General features: G+C 45.8%; 1 protein-coding gene across 1 annotated transcript in view; it reads left to right on the top strand.

The window, feature by feature from the left end:
• The window catches only part of RGR (retinal G protein coupled receptor), a 186,678-nt gene that overhangs the window by 32,458 nt on the left and 128,040 nt on the right, over positions 1 to 26,180 (top strand). The window contains exons 2-3 of the mRNA XM_069610816.1: positions 17,336 to 17,492; positions 19,880 to 20,001. Of these exons, the coding sequence (XP_069466917.1) occupies positions 17,336 to 17,492; positions 19,880 to 20,001 (279 nt within the window). The remainder of the gene's footprint in view (positions 1 to 17,335; positions 17,493 to 19,879; positions 20,002 to 26,180) is intronic.

Below are 26,180 nucleotides of genomic sequence, written 5' to 3'. Positions count from 1 at the left end.
TGCAGACGCGGCACCAGTCCCCTCGCTCCTGGATGATGGAATGTCCTGGGAGTGTGAATAGGCCTTGTGTCGCCGGCCGGTGGAGGCATCCCTGCCGCTTTCCTCCACAGCGCCGTCTCCGCCCTCTTCTTCACTCGCCACTGTGTAAAGGGAGACATTGAATACAAGCATCAGGGTACTGTACAATAGTCCCCTAGACACAAAGCAATAGCACATGAGTGGCACTGTCAAACGTCACTTCCATCATGCCCCTCCACAGCACATGGGTCAGTGCAGGCAACACACATGCAGGAACAGGCATGGCACATGCAACAAACATTTGCATCCATGTCCAAGGCACCGTAGAAACATCCAATGGTGGGCTGAAACTCACATGCATCATGAGATATGCTGATCACGTGCACATACATCACCGGAGGGTCATGCATCTGGCCCCTTATACCCCAAGACACAGTGGATACAAGGATGACTAGGCTGTATCAGTAGATAAACACATCACGGACATGTGTCATGCATCCATGGCGTTTACCAGTCACTCACACACTATTCAGACTCACGGACATGTACACCATGCATGTCCATGACAGCAGCACCCATCTCTCATACCCCAAACATGTCCAAGTACAGACACAGGCACGCCTACACGCGTACAATCGGCATGCTGCTCTGCATGATGCATTGTGACACATACACCATCCATGTGGGTCATGCCTGACTGCACACACATGCAGCACCATCATGTCCCTGCACACACACATCCATACATGACCCATGTCACACATACAGCCAAGTAGCTAACTACCACCACACTGCAACATGCACTGTTTTAAACAGGAATGCATGGACACTTACCGCTCGACTCCAGACGGGACTGCATCCTGAGGATCTGGTGGTGAAGCACTGGGCGAATACGCTCCAGGACCCTCAACTGCTGGGTGGTAAGCTGGCCCCGGTGCCCCAATGCATCCATTGCATCTAAGAGGCGCCGGTCCTTCTTGAGGGTCCTGGACTTGTAGTCCTGCCAGCGCTTCTAGACGTGTTTGATGTCGCGGGGTGCCACCCTCTCCACGTGGATGGCACCCACTATGTCTGTCCAGATCCTCCTCCGTCCTTCCTTGTCGGTGCGCGATGTCTTGAAGAGGGCATCATAATGCCCCAGAACTTGCTCCACCAGGATACCATCTTCCTTTTCACTGAAGCTGTTAGCCCTCTGCCTCTCTCCTGGGGGGTTGCCACTGGTGCCAGATGGTGTTGTGTTGGACATGGCTACCCCTGAGGAAGGTGTGGGTGGGCAACTGGGTCCTGGGGCTGGGCTGTGGAGTGATGGAACACCAGTCGGGAGTCTTTTGTTCCAGCAGGGGTGGTCACAGCAACTGGACCCCTGAAGATGGCTGATGTGCAGGCACCAAATGGCAGGGCACGGTGGCAGCAGGCAGGCAGGCAGCAGGAGATAGCTTGTGGGAGGCTGCTCAGGGTTCTGGGGGGCAGTAATTCGGCCTTCTGGGCAGGAGAGTTGTCTTCCGTGTGTTGTTGTGTGGCCAGCTTGATACGGAGTGATTTGGCATGAATTTCCGAGGAAAGGCCCTTAGCGCATAAGCGCATAGGTGACATAATGTGCGTACAGGCGTTTCCCTCGGCATCGGTTAAAGGTCCCACGTGGGTTTCCATCACTCTGTACGTGCTTTTCGTGGAGAGCGGTGCGTGTGTTTTCCAGACGTTGGTGTTTACTTCACAGCGGCTACAGTGCGTACTTCTTCTTTTGGCATAGGTGTTGGCTACGCGTTCTTCTTCTACACGCAAGGCAGACGGTGAGTCATGCACACTATTATTCCCACTGCGGGCGTCCCTGTTTGTCGCGTACCCATTTTTATCGGTAATACTAGCCTGCGTGTTGATCACGTATGCATTTTTTGGGTTCCTGGCTGCCACAGTGTACTGGGTGTGTTTTTCTACATGCATGTGGGCTACAGGGGTCGCGTATCTCTTTTTCTTGCTTTTTTTGGATGCCAGAGCGTTGCGCGACCCATGTGGTTGGGGATATGGGGGCACCACCATGTCCACCGGTACGCCCCACCGTGTTGCAACATTGTGCAGGACACATGCTGCCACAATGATCCTGCACACTACTGGGGGTGCATGGAGTAGCTGCCTGCCAGAGCAGTCAAGCGAGCAGAAGTGTGACTTGAGCACTCCAAATGTGCGCTCCACTATGGCCCAAGTTGCAATCTGGGCTGTGTTGTATCTTACCTGGGGTGGGGTGGTGGGGTTCCGTATTGGCATCATCATGTGGGTGCTCAGGAGGTAGGGACTGTCCCCTGGGGAGGTGATAATGGTTGTCATTAGTTTGGTATGTGTATTTGTCTGTGTGTGACATGCATGCATGTGCACAGGAATTTGTACTCACCAATGATCCATGTGTCGCCATGCTTCCCAGCTTCCAGGTCCCTGCTCAGGGCGGACATTCTGTATATGAAACTGTCATGGGTGGAACGAGGATAGTTAGCATTGACAGAGGTGATGATCCCCTGTGTATCGCATACTACCTGCACGTTGATGGTATGCCAGTGCTTGCGGTTGCGGTGGATATTCTCGGTGGCCCTAGGTGGACGTAGGGCCACATGGGTGCAATCTAGGGCACCAGGCACTTTGAGGAAGTATGCCACTCTGTAAAAGTCTTGGACCATGGCCTGCCTTTCTGAGGGTGTTCTGGGCATGTATATGTGCCTGCGGACTGAGGGTGGCACAGTCATGGTTGCCAACACCTGGTGTAGGCAGCGTGACTGCGTGGGCTGTGAGACCCCCTCCCACTATAGCAGTAGTCCGCTGAAATGACCCAGTGACCAAAAAATGCAGTACATTGAGCACCCTTTGCAAGGGGCTCAGTGCTTGGGAGCACATGGTGGATGATGTGATGTCATCCTCCCACTCCTGGACCAGGTATAGAATGATATGAGGTGGAACCCTATACCTGCCATAGACCTGGTCATCGGGTATCCCAAAAAGGCTGGTCCTGGGCAATAAAATGTGGGGCCTGGCTATTCTCCTCCTCCTGCGGTGTCCCATGATCAGTGCTGCGAGAAATGGGACATTCAGCATAGCTGTATGTACGTGTTTGTTGTTGGCGTGCATTTTTATACTGCGCAGGGAAGCTTCCGCCTGCCTTCGTGTGGCGGACATGTTTAGTCCTGTGCATGTCTTTTGGCATGCGCAGGTTTCCCCTATTCGATTCCATGAATACGTGTAGGTCGCGTGCATGTGAGCGTTCCGTGTACTTCCCAGCAGTACTTCCCCAGTTACGCCCTTATTTTCACGTGTTGTTCCCCATTCCCCGTGTTCTACCCCCTTTTTGGTGTGTGCGCTAATGTTGTGCGCTTTCGCTGTGCTCGTCGCGCACAGCGTTCGGGATGTTGCAGTGATGTGTGTGCCCGTGTGCGCCACCCGCGGATTTGGTGCACATCCCGGGGAAAACACGCGCAGGGCCTTCCATGAATCGCACGCTTTATTTGTGCGCTTTATATTAGTGAACCGGGTTCGACCAAGGTGTATGTAACCTTGGTGTCCCCCCTTTTCTCACTTGTGTCATCTCCATACATCCATTGAACTAATATTGCCCCTAGTTGGCGCCCTTTGTCACCCTCTTAACTAATATGGCACAAGACATTTTTACATGCCTGTTGCTTTGACATGTCAGCCATGGCTGTTTTTCATGGTGTATTTAATCCCCAGACTTATGACACGTGACGTACAAGGACGTCATACATCCAAATCACATTGCTTGTCAAAAATGTGTGTAGCTACTTATTGTGCACCAGTATGCCATTAGCAAATGTCTGTGTAAAGCCTATGCTCGCAAGGAGGAACCTCCATCTACTTCCATCTCTAGTACATAATGTGGATCATATAGTATATAGTAGTGACCATTGCTTTTGACGATATGTGTTCATGTTTGGGCTATTAGAACTGTTGGGTGAATATGCTTATCTATATTCACGCAAAGCTTAAATTTGCTTCACAAATATGTGCTTTCTTCAGTGGTAGAAGTCTACTAAAAAATGTAGTGGAACTATGACTTAGGCACGAGACAGAGTATGGTGAAGCATAGTCCAACATGTGTCAGCCGAGGAGTTTTGACAACCAAGTGGGTTGGACGGGTGAAAGAAAGTGCTGCTTGTTGTTATTTTTCTTAATGGGATCATTTATATTTTGCCTAGACTTGCTAATCATAATTCCATTAGAATTTATACTTAACATCTACATGAACAGATACTGCTTAAACAGGAACCTGGACTAGAAAAAGCGTGCGTAGTCATGAACAGAATTCAGTAATTTACTCTAAACTCTGGGCCCCAAGAATGAAACTCTTATTGCCTCTGGTATGACACAGTTTTAGGTATGAATAGTCTGTGATCCTCCATAGACCAAAGGTTCTATCCTGGGATATACCATATGATGCTATCCTTAAGGTAGGCAGGAGCAGCCCCATAGATGCATTTGAAAAGGATGCAAAGGTTTTTGAGCTGAATACTCTACTGGAAGCCACACCCAATACCTCTGAACACATCTTGGACAAGATTACCTTTCCTACGTGGAGAAACCAATGAGTGTTGATCCACCTGGAATCTGCTATTAGGTTTCATTAAAGGACCCCCTACGAATGCATTGCAGTAGTTCAAGTGACTAGTCAGTAAGTCTCCTACTACTACTTTAAACTTGTCCAGAGGCATGAATGTGCAAATCCTAACTAGCCACCTGATATCAAAAAAGCATCCCTTTGCGAATGACATGGACCATTAAAAAGTATATTGTCTTACGATTTTACCTGGGATAACAACTTGACAATTTTTCCAAAAATCAGGGGGCAATGGAGTGTGAGGAGAGATTGTTTCTCAGAGTTTGCAGGACCTACTGCAGTTTCTCTTCACTAAGATGAAGCCAGCAAGAATCGAGCCGGGCTAAGTCATTTAGGGTTTATTAATAAATAATCAGATTTCAGGCTGGCTGTAACTGCTACAAGATGGTAAAGTGAAGAGGTATGCTTTAACTTCAAAATGTGCAGCTGCGGAATGGTGAGTATGGTTGTATAAAGTAGTGGAACTGTTAACAGTAAAGAATAGTGCCGCGCCGCTGCTGACTGTTCTTGCTCACTTCGATCTCTAGCCTTCTCTCAAGAGAATTGAAATGAGTTACAAAAAAGTTTTATGATTAAACAGTGAGTATTTCATGTATTCCGTCATGCCAGCATGCCATTAATATCCGTAAAGCTACTTGTTAGTGCACAGCTATAATACAGAACAATTACTAAACAGGTCATAGAACTTTATAGAAGTGTAGGTGCAGGGGAAGAATAATGACCTTGACACGAGGCCATTAATATCCTTCAGAAAGTTGCCATTATGTCATTATCACCAGAAATCAAAATTGTTGTTAATGTTTGTTACCATATCATTTGATAAGGTGAAATTTACCTAGATAAGGTAGGTCACACTTCCTATATAAACGTGATATGTATTCTTCACAAGTCATTGAATTTGTTACAAGCCAACAGGTGCTTGCTTTGACGTTCTTTCTCCAAGGTTTGTAATTACAAGGAAACTGAATTCTTAAAACATAAACCAAAGTGAAACAATAAGCTAACAGGTACATAAGGTGTCAAAAAACCAATGAAAAATGAACTGAAAAACGATTTTAAGAAAAGATTGCAGGAGAACAATAATTAGTGTGTTGTGCCTCATGGTCGCCTACAGACCACATTGATTAGTGTGTTGTGCCTTATGGTCGCCTACAGACCACATTGATTAGTGTGTTGTGCCTCATGGTCGCCTACAGACCACATTGATTAGTGTGTTGTGCCTTATGGTCGCCTACAGACCACATTGATTAGTGTGTTGTGCCTTATGGTCGCCTACAGACCACATTGATTAGTGTGTTGTGCCTTATGGTCGCCTACAGACCACATTGATTAGTGTGTTGTGCCTTATGGTCGCCTACAGACCACATTGATTAGTGTGTTGTGCCTTATGGTCGCCTACAGACCACATTGATTAGTGTGTTGTGCCTTATGGTCGCCTACAGACCACATTGATTAGTGTGTTGTGCCTCTGGTCACTAACTAACCACACCTGCTACCCTGTGTACTAGTAACACCCACATCATGTATTGGTGCTTATCAACCCTCCTCCACTTACTGTATACATACAGCAGATATTAGACTAGCCAACCCAACCCTCATCCAAACCAAGACTCCTACACTAGCTCATTTATGGGAACTACCACCCCTTCCTTGTGGCTCAGCACCATGACACCTGCGAATCCGTACCTAGATGATCCAGCACTTTGGATACGCCACTTCACTACTAGACCAACACCTAACCAACCTTGTACAACTGCTATGAGAAACACCAGATTGAACTCAAGAACCAGCCCACCCTCCTCTCCTGTCTCTCGCCAGCCCTTCAGGCATACCTGCCATGATATCATCAACACCTACCCCTGCACAATTCTCAGTAGAAACTTGAGGCTTGGTTCTCGCTTGCGCCTCGTATCACAGTACCCACTCGCTGCAACAATTAATACAGCCACTGGCACTAGCTACCACGATTCGCGCCCCACCACACCTCTAGCCTACAATCCCTCTAACGACAGCATACAGGCTCACCACGCTACCTCAGTTGCTACTACCCAACCTAGCCTACCTTGTGCCTTATCAATCAGGAACCACAAATTAGCATCTAGATGCACACATTGGTCTTACCACACTACCAGCCCTGCATCAGGCAACACTTGCAGTTCCAGCCCTCACAAACCACAACACCTTTTTACTCCTACCTCGAATACTCAACAAGACAACGTTACCACGGTCCCTAAGCTCAAAGGTGCTCTTATAAACGCACGTTCTATCCAAGCTCACGCCCTTGATATTGCTGATCTCATTGTCTCAGACAACCTGGACCTACTTGCAGTCACGGAAACTTGGCTGCACGCAGCCTCTGGACCCTCTCTGACACTCGCTATCCCTGACAACTACACCATAATCAGGTGCGACAGAGATACCAACCAAACTAAGGGCGGCGGCTTAGCCGTCATATTCAAGAATACGCTTAACATCAGAATTGCGGACAGCCTTCAGTTACACTCAGCTGAATCACTTTCTCTCAAACTATCTATCTCGCCCAATCACACAGCCACTGTTCACCTAATTTACAGGCCTCCTGGACCCACATCTACCTTCGTTGAAGATATCTCCTCTATTCTAGCATCCAGTGCGAAGCCTAGTTCCCAAATCATCATCCTGGGTGACTTCAACCTGGGTTACTTGGACAAGAATGACACCAAAGCCTCAGATCTTGCAAATGTCCTGACTGATTTCGGCTTCACACAACATGTCACAGAGCCCACCCACATCAAAGGTCGTACTCTTGACTGGATTGCCGACATGAACTGTGCCCTTAATGATATTACTGTTTCCCCCTGCGCTTGGTCTGACCACCATCTTATTTCGTTCTCTATTAACACTAGCCCTCCTGAGGACACACAAAACCTTGCACCGCCCACGCGCACACGGAATAAAAAAGACATCACTGTTGAGAAACTCTTACCACTCATCCTCCCATTATTGCACGCAGCTTCAGAGTCCTGCACTGACCCCACAGCATTAGTAGACACTTATAATCGTGTTATGCTAAAAGCCCTTAATACTATCGCCCCTATCAAACTGCGTAAACAAAAACCACGGACCCACTTGAACTCTTGGTTCACTCCGCAACTACGTGACCTACGCAAAGAAAAAAGAAAAGCAGAGGCCTCATGGAAAAGTATCCCCTCCCTGGCCAACAAAAATAATCTTACGCTAGCCACCCTGGCCTATAAAGAAGCCATCCTTGCTGCCAAAAAGGAAGCTTATAACAAAAGAATCACCCAAGCCCGCTCTAACACTAAGGAACTGTTTAAGATACTTAAGGAACTGGAGTCCCCTATCGCTCCTCTCAATAAGTGTACCCCTGACACTGATTGGTGTACAAACATCCAAAATGCTTTACTAGACAAAATCACCACTCTCCAAACTAAAATCAAAGCAAAAAAAAACTACCTCTCAAGTTCAACGAGCACCACCCTGAATTATAAAATACAAGCACTCAATCACAACTTCAAACCATTCAGCTTCTCTCCCCTCTCCATCAAGGAAGTAGAAATCATTATATCTAAACTAAAACCTTCCAATTGCCAAGGTGATGCATGCCCCGCTGTCATCATTAAGGAAGCCGCACCCAAGCTCGCCCCATTTATTACCTCCTTCATAAATGCCTCCTTTGAATCAAGCACCGTACCTGACAACCTTAAGGATGCCTGGGTCATACCATTAATTAAAAAAGCCAATCTTGACCCCAGCAACCCTTCAAACTACAGGCCCATCACCACTGTGCCTTTCCTGCTTAAAATCCTTGACCGCGCAGCCTATCTCCAAATCCAGGAGTATCTCGAACGCAACAATCTACTAGGGCTGAGACAATCTGGTTTCCGTCCCAGGCATGGCACTGAGACAGCTTTACTGGACCTGAAAACCCAAATCGAGGACCTGAAAGACAAGGGCAAATTGGCACTCCTGCTCCTCCTTGATCTCTCAGCTGCCTTCGACCTGGTTGACCACCAAATTCTCTGTCATCATCTCAAAATCGCCGCCCACTTCTCGGAAGCAGCCACTTCTTGGATCAGTTCATTCCTTGCCAACAGAACCATGAGGGTCTTCTCTCCACTAGCAGCGGCTGACCCCTCCCACGTCCCCTGTGGAGTCCCACAAGGATCCTGTGTATCTCCCACCCTTTACAATGTGTTTACTAAACCACTCTTTGATATCCTTGATTATCTGGGTGTCTCCTACACTAATTATGCGGATGACACCCAGATACTCATCCCTATCACTGGTGATTTTGTAACCGATTCAAAATCTCTTAATACGGTCTACTCCGTCATCCAGGCCTGGATGGCCAATCATGGGCTCTGCCTTAACGACGAAAAAACAGAGTTAATCATCCTGGGCTCCCAAACTAAACTCTCGAAACTTGACGCCAACTACAATTCCTTCACTATTGACGGGATTGACATCAAAGTGGCCAATGTCACCAAAACTCTAGGAATCTACCTTGATTCTACCCTGTCCCTCACACGACAAACCAATGCAGTTGTCTCTGCATCGTCCTACACCTGCAAATTGATTACAGCCTGCAGGCCATTCCTGACTCCAGACAATTGTCTGACCCTCGCGAGAACCCTCATCTTATCCAAAATAGACTATTGCAATGCCCTATACCTTGGGACGAGCCAAAGAAATCTGGACAAACTACAGGTCACACAAAACAACGCCATTAGGGCAGCATTCAACATACCTAGACAGAATCATATAGCCACTATCAGACGCAACATCCAGTGGTCACCTATCTTGCACCGCATATCACTCAAATCACTTGTGCTCACACACAAGGCACAGAACAATGCAGCTCCAGCCTACTTAATATCACGTTTCTCGCATCACACAGCCACCAGACCCCTGAGAGCTGCCCAGGCGCACACTTTGGACATCCCCAGCTTCAAATTACGCTCGGCAGGAGGGTCAAGTTTTCCGGTCCTTGCTGCCAAGCTCTGGAACTCACTCCCCAATGCACTAAGGAACATTCCGCTTTGCCACGTATTCAAAACCAAAGCTAAACTTTGGTTACGGGAACAAGACATCCTGTAAATTTGTAACTGCTCACAGCGCGTACCCTTCTACTGTAACCTTGGGTACTGCTACTTTGTTGTTATTATCTATGTCATTTTCACCCGTTATGTTATACTGTATCATTGTCATTTTCACCGTTCATGTTATACTGTATCACTACCTATGTAACTGTTAACCTCTTCTCCTGGAACCTGTAACTTCTCCTCTGCAACTTGTAACTGCCTACTAAACATGCGCCCGCAAGCCTCCGGGCAAGGTGCGCAATACAAATAAATAAATACAAATACAAATACAAATAGATAAAACAAGAAAACAACCCAACTGTCCTCTTACGTTTACTTGGATTAATCGAAGGCTATTTGTTGGTGTAGTCTTATGTATGAATGCAAAAATAAAGATAATAGCGTGGGCTAAGTATCAGCCTTTGATAAGATAATTGTGCCAACAAATGTTATAGTGGTGTTTATTATGATATAGCAGTGCAAGGTGATTTTAGAAACTAATAGACCTACGACAAGAGCGACCTGATATTACTAATGGAGGTCATTTTCTAGTGCTTTAAATATTAAACGTGAAGTATTGTACTCAAAGGGCACGATTCAGAGAAAGCTGCTCATAGACGCTGCAAAGTTTGCGCATCAAGAAGGACTTTGCGTGCCCCCTTGCGCATGAGGTAGCTGCGTGCGATCCATGTATTCATGGAATCTTACCCGCAAAGTAACACTATGCACAAGTCGTGGCCTGAACGCCCCCGACATGCCCCATGTAACCACTAATACCTACCCATGCGCGGTCCTCAGCTGCAAATCCATACACCCCGGTAATACTACGTAGAGTCCCCCGCACACAATCCAGCATCCCAGCCACACTGCGTAGTGTCGTCCGTAACTCTGCACAGCAACCCGGGCAACATGCGCAATATCATCCGTAATGTAGTTATTTACTGGTCAATCTGCGTGCAAACCCACGTAAACCGTGCCTGCACCCCTCCTATCTGCATACGCATACCCATAAAGGCAATTGGCAGCTCAGCTGCATGCAAAAACCCCTAAATTCCCAATCAGACCTTACCTGTGTGCAGTGACTGCTATGCGCATCAGGCCCTCCACCTCCTATCAGGTGGCTCTGTACTCAGGAACTTTGCGTCCTGTTTCCCCCAATGAGATGTTGCACAGTCAAATCCATGAATACACTTTGTTCCACGCAGTTCTGGGCATGCAATTTCCTCACGCAGGCAGTACCCTCGACACGCCCTCATTACGCCTTATTCGTCCTCATTCTGCGTGCAGCACGGGTTTTGTGCATGTATCATGCATGTTCTGCGCCTTTTTAATTCTCTCTGCAGGCCCGTTCCTCACTCTGCGAGGAGTCTCATGCAAGATGCTCAACTGCTCACAGAGGCGTGCCAGACCTGCGCGAAGTCCATGCAAGTCCTGGAACAGTCCTGCGCTGTTGTTTCCATGAATCAACAAAAACAGGGTTTTGCACGCAGAAAGGCATGCACAGTCCCTATTCACCGCGCATAAAATTCCATGAATCAGACCCATTGGTCTACATTTGCTTTGCGGGGGGGCGTGTCAGGGGCATTGCGACTGTGACTTGCGCATAGGGTTACTTTGCAGGTAAGATTCCTTGAATACACACCGCGCGCAGGTGTCTCATGCGCGACTCGTGGGTGCAAGCAAAGTCCTTTTGCTGTGCGAACTTTGCGGAGTCTATGCGCACTTTTCTATGAATAAGGCTGAATATCGCTCTATGGAAAATTAGGGGGGTGCACATCCTTTTGTGCACAGAGTCTCGCAAATCCTAGCACAGGGCCTGTGCAAAGAACATGTATTAGATGTGGCATCAGGCTGCCTCCTAATGTCTCTTCAGAAACCTGACTGTAGTGCTCTTCCAATCAGCGGTGTCCATTCGTCTGTCTCGCCCTCTTACCTGAGCACTGTTTATCGGCTTCTAGCTCCCTCACACTAGCAGAAACATGCATATAAACACTGGTACAACACAATCACACGCACATGCAAAAGCCATACACAGAAGTAAAGCAGACAAAAAGACAGTGCATGGCTAACATGAACAGACAGAAACACAGGGACACAAACCACTAATATATTGAGCAGTCACAGATTCAAAGAGAACCACGACACGAGAAGACATATTTCACATCAGTAAAGGTTAGTGTATGCACCTATGTGTCAGGAATCACCATTGTTCCCGGACTCTGGAACTCATGGTGGTTACATTAGATCCAATACTGTTACCAATCACTGCACTCAAGATGGCCGCTGAGTATGCACAAATCAAAATAAGACAAGAAACGGTCTAGTTTCTTCGACGCAACAAGCAGGGGGAGTCACAGTGTTTAAATGCAGCACTAACCACAGATCACTGTGTTGCTACTTCCCTGTGGCGTGCTTCCTGGATTCTACCCTCAGTACCGTCTCCACATTGTAGCTGAATCCTTTCTCAAGGAAACCCCATCCTGGTAACTCTTTTCCTGCTCTCCTCCTGCCTCTTTGCGGTTCCCTCACCGGCGACTTTACCTAGCGCAACTCACGCATTTCCTGTTCTTCCCTTCCTGACTTTTCTGCTGTCCTTTCAGCTTTTCCCTTGCTATTAGTCTCCGTCCTCCTGTCTCTGTAGTCCATTTCTACCTAGACTGCTGTTTTTTCCTTTAGCATAATTCCATGTCCGACCCTTCAGTCCATCTCCTGTGTTCTGAAGCGTACTCGCAGTTGTGGTTGCCGTTTCCCCCCTTGCTCACGCTCCTCGCCTCCGGCCCATTCCTCTGGTGTATTCCTTCCTTTCTTTAAATCAGCCATTCCATATTGTGTGCAGTACTGTGCCTCGATCCCTTCTTCAAACCTTCATTGATTGCTGTTCCTCGTTGTGCCTGCAAAGGAAACAATTATTCCATTAAATATTGGAGTCAACTTCCACTCATCAGAGACCTCTGAATCAGAACATCATGCACCAAGCTGATTGGAACAGAACAACTCAAAGGGGTTGTTTACCTTCATTAAGGGTTTTTCCCCGTTTCTGCACGACCTTCTGTTATCATTCAGAGGTCTGACAGGGACGGGGATCATCCTATTTTCTCCTTCGGATCTTCCTCTACTGCCTCAGGTTAGTGCATAGTCTAAGCGTGATACTATGAACCTTTCTTGTTCTTCCTATCTATAGCTTTACTGGGTGGACACAGCATAGGAAGGCGTCCTGGATGTCTGAGGAAGGAGTGGATGCAGGGACAGCATCAGGGTCTTTCAACTTTTTCAAACAAAAGCAGCCTCGAGCCAGAGGGGGCCCCCCAGCAACTACCCCCATGTTGCCAGTCCGCAGTCTTGTAGAATAGCAATATAGAACTTTCTTTATTTTCGTTCTGGGGCTTAAAATGTGCACTTTGCAGAGCTTGCATTACAAGCTGTGTTTCCCAGAGACCTTCAGGCCCTCACTTTCCACGGGATATACAAGTGTTATCACCGCATTGCCTTCTAAAACTGGTTCCTCCACATCAGCCACTCTCTGACAAAGAAGGGTTTATTGCTGACAAAGAAGGGTTTATAGCTCTTCAGCAGGCAGTGTATAAGATCCCTGCCGGCTGGCCACCAAATGAGAAGATCAACACCTATTAACCTTATCATTGTCCCCATTGTAATATATGCACCCCAGCGGTACCACAGACTGTTTTCACTCTAAGCAGGTAGCCCCCAAACATCATGTGGAAAAGGGCCCCACACATCTTCAGCGAGGCCTTGGGGGGAGTTGAAAACTTGAGGGAAAAGTGCTAGTCTGTTCAGATGGGAGAGGATTGTTCTAATAGCTTCCAAGTGGTGTGGTGAATTCATCCGTCCTTCCCTGGCTCTGTTCAGGAGCCCTCCGCTGCATGGTCCCTTTCCCAGACACACAGGTGGGACAGCAGATACAAAGAAATCCCAAGAGAGAAGGATGTGGAGAGAGGGTTTCTAGGCCTAGAGGGCATGACAGGGAAAGGGGATCAGCAGATCGATGTATGCCGATACTGGGACAACACAGGCGAGGTTAGAAGAGAACAGAAATTAGAGGCAACCCATCCAGGTGTCGTTTAGGCAGTGATAAGCAGGGAGCAGATCTGCATGCAAAGAGAAAGGGCGTCACTAGTCATTCCTTTAGTCGTCTACCGAGAGAACGTTTTAAAGGGTATCACGACGTGGATTGGCCCCCCATAATGCAATACGGACCGAGAAGGGAACTTAGCAACTCACGACTTTGACAGAAGAGTGTTTGGATTCTCTTTCCTTTTGATTTTGTAAAGGTTAAAAACGTATGATAAAGTTATAACACCCTTATAATATATTTAAAAAAAAAGATATGCAGGGAGCGGGTGTCTCTGCAATTCAGAGCGGGTGCCTATGCAATCCATTTGCAGCATGGTCATGGCTGAGGAGTGGGTGATGGCATAGCCAAAGAACACCTGCATGTGCCATCACCAAGCCAAACGTTTGGCCTCACAGTTGGCGCTAGCACAACACCAATGGCCAAAACATAAAAATAAGAAGTACATGTGTTTATTCTTGTAAAAAGCGACACCTTCACTCCAAAACAGGGATCATGGTGCTGGACAGAAGTTTAAAATAATTTATGTAGTTAAAATAAAAGCCCCAAAAAATGATGACAAAGCAAATGTGACCAATACCGAACAGGCATACGTACTGTATGTCATGGCTATGTGCTGGTGTGCTGTAGTGCTTAGAAATCAAGCGGATGAAGGTGGACTTGTGTAAGAAGTTTTATTACAGCACAAGCTGCTTGATAGCTGCAATTAACCCATTATCTTTCTGATAGATGCTTTCACGGGCATAAATGCCTGTTTCTAGTTGATAAAGGGGACATGGTTCTGGGCATAGATCAATTGAAGGACTGCGATTAATGCTTTACTTTTCAGACAACCGTTTTGGAATGCAGAAATTACCCATAAACCGTGGCCAGACAATTTAATATGGGGTGCTGTAAAAGCCCTACTCAAGTGCGCAATTCCAACAAATCAGTATAACGAGACTAGTGATCCATAAAACAGAGAATTAATAAAAATTGCCAAACAACCGTATCGCTCCCCAAATGCCATTAAAGAGCACAGCCCTAACAAACAACATTCCCTGCCACTTGTTTTATCTCATAGAGGTGTCTCTAAAGTGACGTCAATGAGCCAAAACTAAAAGAAATGTTATACTGGTCATTCTAGTGTGTGTGGGTTTAGCCATTCTGATCAGCCACGTATAGGTTTCAGTGCCCACCCTGTCAACTCATATATGTTAGTAACTTTGCAAACGTGTACCAGTTTTTGGTTTAGAAAGTCTGGTCACCCTACTTACACCTACATTGGCATACCAATTGCAGAGCTCTAGGGAGCCATTCAGCTAGTACTGGAGGTGATGTTCAAACATCCTCTATGTGGAAATGACCACTGCTTTGAAATCCCTGCCCAGCCGTATTATTATAGTACAGGTCTTGTCACTTCCCAATGGTGGTGTTTACTGGGGGGGGCACTAGTTACATTTTCATATTTGAGCAAAGCAAGGGGAAGAACAAGTAAATGGAAAGAAGGGGAGGGGGCATAGAAAAGAATATGAAAGTAGGTTATGGGGTGATTTTAACCCTTAAAGCCAAGACCATTGTACTGATGCACGGAGGCAAAGCCCGGTTGGTCTTTACACCAATGAGAAGAAATGGAATCAAAGTTGGAGCTCTCATTTCAATCACCATCTTTAAAGGTGCATCAAGAGGCTTGCACAAGGATTGCAAATATGCCCGCGGCACCTCAATAAAAGGTGACCCCCAACTGTGCATCCCTGTGTGTGACTTTTCATGACAAGCTGCTGAAGTAGACCCGCGAGTGCCTTTTTTGAAAAATTCCACTGAGCCAGAAACAATGTTCAAAAGGATTACAAGGTGTACAGTTTGCTAAGTCATCAAACTACCCCCCAGTCTGCCCCCTGTAGATCAATCAGAGCCTGTGGCTGAACAGCAGTTTTGGTCAGCCCAGGCCTAGATGAATACAAACGTACATTTCCGACGGGGTTCTTGGGCTGTATGTTCATTCATCAACAGTGTTTTTTTCGATGGGTTTTTGCCCAAAAAATTGTTCTTGAAAAAAAACCTTGAAATTGTTTTTTTGGGGATCTCCCCTCTCCTCTCATGTATTACCTTTACACTATTCCCTAACCCCCACCCCTTATATGCCCTTACCCACAACCCCCTATATTTTTTGCTGGGTTTTTTTGAGAAAAAGAAATCAGCAAAAAACCTTTTGAAAAAACACTGTTGATGGATGGATGAACATTGCACCGGTTCCTGCATTGTCGACGGCTTTGCATAGTGCAAGCCCGGCTGGCATCATGTACCAGCCAACTTCAAAGGGACAACCAACTCATTTACATGCAGACTATTGGACAAGGCTCCAGTGACAAAGAATATACATGACACACCACGACTGGCTCCGATACAGCAGATAAACAGCGTTCTATCCAGGCACCAACCCACTGAGCCAGCCATCCTTGATGAAAGGAACGGGCATGGTATATAAAACCTTCCATCAATACTGTTAATCTCGTACGGGTTAAACATCATTACGTAGTGTGGGTGGAGGCTTCCCTGCTGCTGTCTGCCCTTTGCCTTCTGTGTAAATGTAGAATGATTTCAGATGCCATAAGAGCATAGATGTTAATGAGAGATCAAGACTTCCAAGCCTATCAAGTCTGGCCATTTAAACATCTGCTACCTCGGAAATCAGGGGCTTGCAACCTTTGGCTCGCCCTATGGTTTGGACAACAACTCCCATCTACCCTAGTCAGTATTATCAATGGGGACACATCATGGGAATCATAGTCCACAACATTCGAGAGCTGCAAGTTGCAGACCCTTGTGGTAGACTACACGTAGGCCTCAGCCTTGGGTATGCAATAAGGCTATGATTACTCCTAACCATCTACACGGGCCCTTTCAATTCTCCTGGTTCGTCTGCTCCAGTTCCCCAGTGGAAGGTGATTCCAACCACGTGCCACCCTCACCTTGAAAGCAGAAATGTGAATCACCTGAGACCAGTCTTATTTAATAGCCTTTTATCGTAGAGCTGCGCCCTCTCTATTTATTTATTTATTTATTTATTCAGATTTGTAGAGCGCACATCAGCCCGTGGGCATCGTGGCGCTTGTTACAGACAATATCTTAGTTACATAGGATACAGTAATTACATACAATACAGAATGACACCGTATGTGCAATACTTCCTCTATATTCATACCCGTCAAGTTATCAAACATCTTCAACATATCTCCCGTCCACCTCCACCCTTCCAGACTATGCTGACGTATTCCTAGCAAGTCTCTCTAGAACAATTCTAAAGCACGTTCGGTACCTCCTTGGTAGGCCCTCCTCTGGGCTGTCTCTGCCCTTTGAAGGCTTGGCGTCGTATGCACACCACATGTATCTTTGCAAAAAATATGAGATCATAGACATATTTGTCGCATCCCGCTTTTAAGCTAATCATCACCAGTACGTTTTTTTTTCTGTCAACTGATAATGATTGTAACCTGAAGCAGTGCCATTTGTGTTGTTGATCGAAACATGTGTTCTGTTGTTCCTTTTCAGCTCTCCTTGGCCTTATTTTAAATGGCCTGACAATCGTCTCCTTTTACAAGATCAGAGCTCTCAGGACGCCTCACAATTTCTTAATCGTCAGCCTGGCGCTGGCAGACAGCGGAGTCTGCCTTAATGCCTTCATCGCATCCTTTTCCAGCTTCTTGAGGTGAAGTGCGCGCACTATCTTCACGTATTGGTGTTGTTCAATGCTATTTGTGCAATACGTGCCTCCTGTCAAATAACGATCAAATCTCAACATGCTCTTCCGCAGCTCCCGCAGAGTCATTGGGCCTCATTACGACCCAGGCGGTAAGTTACCGCCTGGGCCGTGACTTTACCACCATGGCGTAAACTACGTTTACGCCATGGTGGTTGGCGGACTTACAGCCCCATTCCGACCTTGGTGGGGCGGTAAGTCCCCAATCCCCATTTACCCTTCCCCATTCCCATTTTTGCCCCATAGGGCATAATGGGAGTGGGGAAGGCGTTAATTACGCCACCGTAAATTACGGTGGCGTAATTAACTCCATGGTCCCTTAGCGCCATGGATTTTAACACCTGCTAAAAGCAGGTGTTAAATCCGCCATGGCGCTAAGGGACCTCGTACTCAGGCGGTAAGGGTCGGCGCTGTTTACGCCGTCGTAAAACCCTTACCGCCTGAGTCGTAATGAGGCCCATTGTATATAGGCCGACAGTCACTGCATATGACAAAGGCATTGTGAGACACATGTCCACTGGGGTTTTTGCGTTGTATTTCTATTTCTAAAATCGTTCTACAACACCCAAGAGCATGCTTTCCATAATTCCTTTGTCATGTGGAGTAACTCTATACACCTACTGCACAGTGCTATTTACGGATGTACCAAGCAAATTCGTTTACTGGGAAGATGCATGTTATTTAGGGCACTGTAGACAAGGTGCATGCGGTTTCAGGATTCCCAGCTATGGCGGATCACAGGTGATTAAAGTCTGGTGGTACGGCTGCTCATGATTTCATTGTCACTCACTGTATGGTTGTCCAACTCCAGGCCTCGGTGGCCGGGATCCTGACGTGTTTTCAGGATATTCCTTATTAATATGTATGAGGAAAAATGTGCATACCTTTAGAATCGTTGCATGCAAAGGTATCTCATTAATAATGATAAGGGGTATCCTGAAAACCCAGAATAGATCTGGCCCTCGATGCCAGGAGTTGGTCAACCCAGTAGGTAGACCACTCTTGAAACACAATCACTCACACTATTTGATAGGAGGCGTCATTCTTTGCCGAGGTAATCACAGCATGTTGTCATTTTGAGCAACCACATGAAATGCCCAGATACTATTTGGTACGAAGAGGAATACATAAAGGCATATATCGATGGTTAGAGTAAAAAAAAACACGTCATAGCCTACTAAATGCCTGTCTACTTCATGACAGCAATAGCAACCCCTTTTAAACAGCAGTCTCTAGTGCCAACCACAAGAGCCTCATAGTGGACCACCTATAGCTATCAAATACCTGGAGAAATGTGTAGTGTTGATGAAAAAGGTGCGTCAGTCGACCTTATCCGCCTGATCAGTCCACACGAAACATAGCACTGAAATAAAAATGCAAAATATATATTTAAAGCCAAACAAGGGAAACCCTTCTCACAAATACAGACTTCCTTTTTCTGTTCATAGAGCACGCTGGTGATGTCAGAGAAAACCACTGTGGCTGTGGCGTGTGTAGTGCCATATTGTCATGCAGCACACATCCGCTCAGCGGCACATCAAATTATCTGATCTGGATCGTACCTTTGCATGTGATGTTGCTAAAATGCTAGAAAGAGGCTCGGCTTGGTTGTGGGCTATGTCACATGAATCCACAAGCAAACACGCCTGTCATGTTGCTATGCCTTTGCATGCGAAAATGTGGTATGTGCACCAGATGGCTAACAGATTCAGATTGCCACTGTGGCTTTGTCCTGCAGGCACTGGCCCTAAGCCTCTGAAAGTGTTAAGGCTCACATTGTCACTTTGCCTTCCACAAAGGTATCCTGTGCCTCTGAAAGCGGAATGATTGCATTGTCCCTATGCTTCTGTCTTGCAGGCACTGGTCCTAAGCCTCTGAAAGTGATATGTCTCACATTGCCTCATTGCCCTCCACAAAGCTGTCCTGTGCCTCTGAAAACTGAATGATTCCCATTGTCCCTATGCCTCTGTCCTGCAGGCACTGGTTCAAAGCCTCTGAAAGTGATCAGGCTCACATTGCCTCATTGCCCTCCCCAAAGCTGTCCTGTGCCTCTGAAAACTGAATGATTCCCATTGTCCCTATGCCTCTGTCTTGCAGGCACTGGCCCTAAGCCTCTGAAAGTGTTCAGGCTGACATTGTCACTTGGTCTTCCGCAAAGGTGTCCTGTGCCTCTGAAACCTGAATGATTCCCATTGTCCCTATGCCTCTGTCCTGCAGTGTGTGGTCCGATGGCTCTGAAAATTACCAGAATCACATTGTCTCTTTTTCCTGCAAGTTCTGGTACTTTGCCTTTGAGGATTGCTAGATTCATAATGTAACTTTGCTTTGCCTGGTAGGTACTGGCCTTATGGCTCAGAAGGTTGCCAGATACATGGATTCCAGGGATTTCTGACAGCTTTAACCAGCATCAGTTCCTGTGGAGTGATTGCCTGGGACAGGTACAACCAGTACTGCACGAGTAAGTTGGTAGACCCTCATATTTATTTGTTTGCTCTATGTTCTTATTGGATATTTTACACGAAAATAATAATGCCCATGCAGGTGTCCAGAGTCCTTCTCATATGCCATCGTCATCTTCACATGTACATGATCCTGAAGGCTTCGTGGTATACATATCTGCCAGACGTATGGCTACATTGATTTTATTTGCAGCTTAATTAATTAATTAATTAATTAATTATTTTTGCATTTCTTTCAGCACACAAAACCCTGAGGCATCTAGGCGCTAGTTACAGCAAGTGCATGGTACATTGGTGAAGTGCAGGAAAAAACATATGGATACACTCATAAATTAGTGTGTACATAGCCTGCCAAAGCCACACCTCATGGTGTGGGGGCTCCATCAGGCAGCATAGGAGACAAATTGGTATGATTATTCAGACTGGCAAAGCCACACCTCATGGTACGGGGGCTACAGCAGGCAGCATTTGTGTAGCTAGATTAGATTGTTTTGCATTTTCATCAGTTTTAATGTGCAGCCTGAACATTCCTATGTACAGCTAGATTAATGTATTGTTCAATTGCTTCATTTATTTGGTTGTTGGATAGTTGGATGACATACGCATTCATGTACTTTGTGAATAAGGGGTGCACTGGGATTGAGCCCGACAAACCACAGAAGCACGCCTCTTTGTGTAATTTCCCAAAAATATGCCAAACAAGATATCAGGCCCACGGGGATGTGGACCTGGTGATGGACAATTCATGGTACAAAATAGACCTTCGGCAACACAATATGTGTTATATTACTGCTTCTGTAATGTAGAAAAACACTTAAACACACTGAGAAACAAGAAGTAAGAAAGAATAACAAAAATTCAAATTACCCCAGGAATAAATGACTTGCATTTTTTAATGGTCATATAAAAAAGTTAAAACTTGGTATACTTCAAATCAAAAAGAATACAACACATTTGTTCACGTATGATCGCGACTACATAAAAATATGTACAGTGAAGTGGCGGATGAGTGTGGGGGCGGATGAGTGTGGGGGCGGATGAGTACATCCGGACGAGTAGCATGTCAAGCGGACAAGTAGTATGTTGAGCCGATGAGTGTGAGCACATGCGTATGGAATACATGAATGCATGCGTGGGGCACACTGGAGATTGTGGGTAGACTGGAGCACGCAAGGTCAGCTACAGTGCATGAGTGTTTCGAGCAGACAGGAGTGTGTAGGGCAATCTTGACCGCCTATATTGAGAAAAAAAAATGCATTGAACGGGCCTGATCGCATAGAATTGCGTGATGTACATAATATGCGTTGGAATGCAGAGAACATTTGAAAGAACATATATCATACCACACCCCACGCTTACTCTCTTCTTTACACCACCACTCAACTAGAACACAGAGATACTATGACACCATTCGGTATAACTGTTCTCATATCAGCATATCCCGCTCACTCCCCATGACTCCAAGTAAACTCTGCTCGTTTCACACCCCCCAGCCAGGTGTTCTCCTCAGGCTTAACGCAGCCACACTCGACCTGGATAAATCCTGCCAGTGCGAACACTTACTCCTGATCTCTCAACCACCACACCTACCGCTAAGAAGCAGCTGCCACACGAATTCCGCACCAGCTGCACACATACCTGGTGCGCACACGCACCTTTGGACTCTCGCTACTCGCTCTACTGACCTGAACTTCGGTTCCCAAGGGCGTTCAACCTACCAGCGCCTTCAGACCATACCAATGGTATATAAGGTGCTATATAAATGCAAAATAACAATATAACAATAACAGTATTACAACATTCAAGACAATTCAATCAATAATGACTAATTATTGCTAAAATCAGTTAACACACATCCACAACAAATACTATCATCACCAATTAATCATACTGTCCTTGACTACAACAATGTACATAAGGTAGAGCACACCTAAGGTTGTCTTCTAAATAAAGAAATAAACTATCAACCTGATAAAACAGACAACACTTACACTAACAATACACTCCACTACACAGATACTATCATGTAACCCAACATGTTTCTTTCCTTCACACTATTCAATTAATTATTAGGAAATTCATCAGGGGTATAATGGTGATTTTGTAGATGCACCACCATTGATTCAGTGGACTCACAATACAGCATGGAATTAATACATAAATTTGTTAATGATGATTCTGTGTTTTTCACTTCTCTTTATACAACGTAGTACCAAATGGCTCCCTACATAAAAAAACACATAAAACTAGGTATGGCCCTCATCAATGTTATGATCAATAAATATCATGAAACATGAGCAAAGGCATATACTCTTACCTAAGACTCTAGTAACTGGCAGTCTGGTAAGTATGGGAAGGAAACTCCTTCAAGAAAAAAACATCCTGTGGGGATACAAACAAACCATAAACATCTAGGTTTTTGACCAAGGCACGGTTACACAAACACTAAAGTGTAATGTTGCATGTTCAACAATGACTGTTAAAGAATGTACTCACGCAGTAGTGGTCTACTGGATTTATCTAGTTTCATAAGTCAAGTGGGCTCCATATATATCGGACCAAAATGGCCAGCGTTTAATTCAAAAATATATCCAGCCGGCACACTGCTCTGTGAGATCCTGCTATTTACTCTTCAGTCTGCAGTGCCTGAAAGCAATAATGACCACGTATTAGTGAGGACACCTATTCCTTATCTTCGTACTGGTTGATTGGCTTACAATCGTTTGCGTTACATTGAAGTGTTATACAACAGTAAACCTTTAGTAGCAAAACGTTCGTATCTTTCGTAATGTGCTCCTGTTCTTCTCACCTTGCTTAATATCCTATTGACCACCTTCAGTACGTCTTGTTCCGTTGCATCTCTCGAATGTCGGAGTCATCTAGAAATAAAGAAGGGACACTATGTAGTAGCGGTTTTCTATTCACAATAAACTCTATGATGCTGTTGTTTACCAGGTCGACCATCTTGACCTAGTGGTAGTTGATTCAAACTAGTGGTGTTTCAATTACAACATTAACACCGCTTTTGACCACATAATTAGTGGTGAGGAGAGTAAAGCACACAACACAGTAATCTCCAACCCCAAGTGAAGAACAAAGTCATGATACAAACTCAGGTCATGACAATGCTAGAACACTAGTAACGGTGTATAAAGTATAAATATAGTAACAGGTGTGGGGTAGTATTCCAGGAACAGCATGGGCAGATGGAACGCAACGCATTATGGATCATGATGGACACCCACCGTTTTAATATATGAATTGCTGTAAGGTAAAGGAGCACATGGGATCGACCAACATGTGCTGTGCCTGCATATCTAGGTGACAATTTCTTCAATAAACTTTGCCAAGTCAGAATAGGGCACAGGGTAAGTGCATTCTATGCAACCCAAATAGATGCCGAAACCTACAGACATTTCCTAGAAGAAGAAACACTGCAAAATGTAGATCCAATACTGAATGCCCATGAATAAAGGCTATATTTAGTGAACACCATAAATATGTAATGCACTGTGACTCACTCCTCATACACTGCCTGGCCATAGCATGTCATTGCATTCATTATGTACATGTCTGCCATGGCATTCCACACAAGTCACTGGAGCGTGTCATTTTCAAAAGCAGATCTGCAGGCAATGGAAGTGCTACCCAGTAGGCATCAGAGAGTGTTTGCTTATTATCCATATCAAGCACCACAACCGTAAGTGATAACTATTCTACAAATACACTCATAACGAGGGGTAAGAAGGAAGAGAGACTTGAAAGAAGGGAGAAAGTATTGGAATGAGAGAAGAAGGGGAAGGAAGGAAGGAAGGAAGGAAGGAAGGAAGGAAGGAAGGAAGGAAGGAAGGAAGGAAGGAAGGAAGGAAGGAAGGAAGGAAGGAAGGAAGGAAGGAAGGAAGGGAGGGAGGGAGGGAGGGAGGGAGGGAGGGAGAAGGAGGGAGAGGGAAGGAGGGAGGGAGGAAGGAAGGGCAGTGTTAGGTAAGAATGAGTGCAGTCCAACTGATGTGGCACTACAGAAGACTCATCTCTTGGTATTAGGTACCCCACCTTTTAATATAGGCCTGTACTACACAAGGTGGTAGTGTGACTGAGCAGCCAGGCTTATCTTAAGAGGGGTAATGTGAGTTTCAGAACTGTACAATGAAATCAGTAAATGCAAGTATCAAATTAAACACTTACACAAAATGTTATAAAATAAATTATGTATTTATTTATACACAAATATATTTAAAGCATTCTTTAAAAATCAATAATTAGCTGTAACATTAATCCCAAATTAGGATTCAATTCATAAAATGAACAATAAAGCAGGTGAATAATTCATTCATGTGTTGTGCATGTTCCAGCACCCAAAGGTGACGTCAGTGTAGTATTTATATGGTATCACCTTTGCAATATTGAGTTTTCAAGGAAGGAAAGGTTAAGAACAGGTAGATTCTCCCAAACGGATGCAGGTGGTCTAGTAACCCAGCATTTAAGTATAAAACATTTAAAACCCGTAAAGCAATAAGCACTGCCAAAGCCAATAAGTTCAGAAGGAGGCCTTTAGGGATCCAGGACAGCCAAAGGCAATGGACAAAGTCAAAGTTCTGATGTTCTTCTTCTCAGATTTATCTTCTTAAATAGTCAGTGTTCAAAAGAAAAATCACAGCAACTCAAGGGGAGTCACCTTTGGAAAGCACAAGCTGTAAAGGCCAATGCAGTTAAGTTGCGGTCAAGTTAGTGTAGGGTTAAATGGCACTCCCATAGGTAGGAAGCACCCCGAATGGCAAAAAAATAAAGCACCTAAGTCCCATAGTACCTCTGAAATTAAGAAGTTGTTCCAGCTGGTTGCCTTCACGATGCAATGCAGTAGACCCATGTTCTTGGTCCTTGGTTGTGGTGATGAAAGGGAAGACATATGGTGGGCTCCTGCAGCGGCACTCAAGAGTGGGACGCGGCAGCAAGGGATTTCCATCGATTCAGCAGCTCTTTGTGGTTTTGGCATCTTTTTCTCAGCACCAAAGTAGAACGAAAAACTCTGGTTAGGATTTCCTTGATCCCTCTGTCCTGGACTCTGGTGAGGGAACTCTGGATGCGGATATCTTGCTACTGTAGTGTCCTATGGATACCCATGAAGATCTGGCCGGATTCGGATTTTAGAAGACATTGCACTCACAGGTGGTCAAGGTACCCTGAGTATTGGGCTTTTGCAGCCTTGGAAAGTCAAAGCAAGTCGGGCGGTACGCCAAAATAGAGTTTTTTTCTCAAGCCTAGTTGGCCTCACTAGTCTAAGGGAGGAAGTCGTCCTTTACGGGTCTTCTCTGTCGATCCGGAAACAGGGTCAACATAGTTGCAGGGCTTCACCAGGTACAGGAGGGTGCTGCTGGCATCCTTTCTCATCTCCTGCTTCGGATGTTGTCCTACAGTGGTGGACTCTGCTCTTAGTCCCAAAAACCTTGCTTTTTATGCAAGTTCCCATTCACTCACAGCCATAGGCTGTCAATCACACAGCAGGGTGGCTGTCCTGCAGGACAGCCAGCTGGCCAATTGGAACTGGTTTCACTCAGGCCCACCTAGAGACAAAGGACAAGGAAGTTTTGGCACCTTCCCTCACTTCCTGCCTTTCCAGACACACTGGAGCCTGGGCGGGATTCAGGACTAAATCCTGCCAAGATACACATGCCCCTCACATAGAGATGCATTGGCTCTCTTGATGGGACACAAAAGCTACCACCAGTCAGGTGCATAAGCTCCCACCAGTGAGATGTGCAAATTCCTATTAGTTAAATGCATATGCTCTATCAGAGGAATGCACAAGTTCCCATTAGTGAAATGCATAAGGTCCATCAAAGAGATGCACAAGAACCACCAGAAGGATGCAGGTTCACTCATCTGTGAAATGTATAAGGTCCATCAGAGAGATGCACAAGCACCATCAGAAGGTTTCAGTTGCACCCATCAGTGAGATGCAGAAGACCTGTCAGAGAGATGAACAAGCACTATCAGAACGCTCAGTTGCACCCACCAGTGAGAGGCATAAGGTCCATTAGAAAGATGCACAAGCACCACCAGAAGGATGCAGATGCACCCATTAGTGCAATGCATAAGGTCCCGCAGGGAGATGCACAAGCACCATCAGAAGGATGCAGATGCATCCACCAGTGCAGGCACCATCAGAATTATGCAGATGCAC

The sequence above is a fragment of the Ambystoma mexicanum genome, chromosome 8 (assembly GCF_040938575.1).
Source record: "Ambystoma mexicanum isolate Mex_15411 chromosome 8, UKY_AmexF1_1, whole genome shotgun sequence".
Lineage (NCBI taxonomy): Eukaryota > Metazoa > Chordata > Amphibia > Caudata > Ambystomatidae > Ambystoma > Ambystoma mexicanum.
The sequence above is the reverse complement of the archived record's forward strand: the minus strand, read 5'-3'. Positions and strand labels throughout refer to the sequence as shown.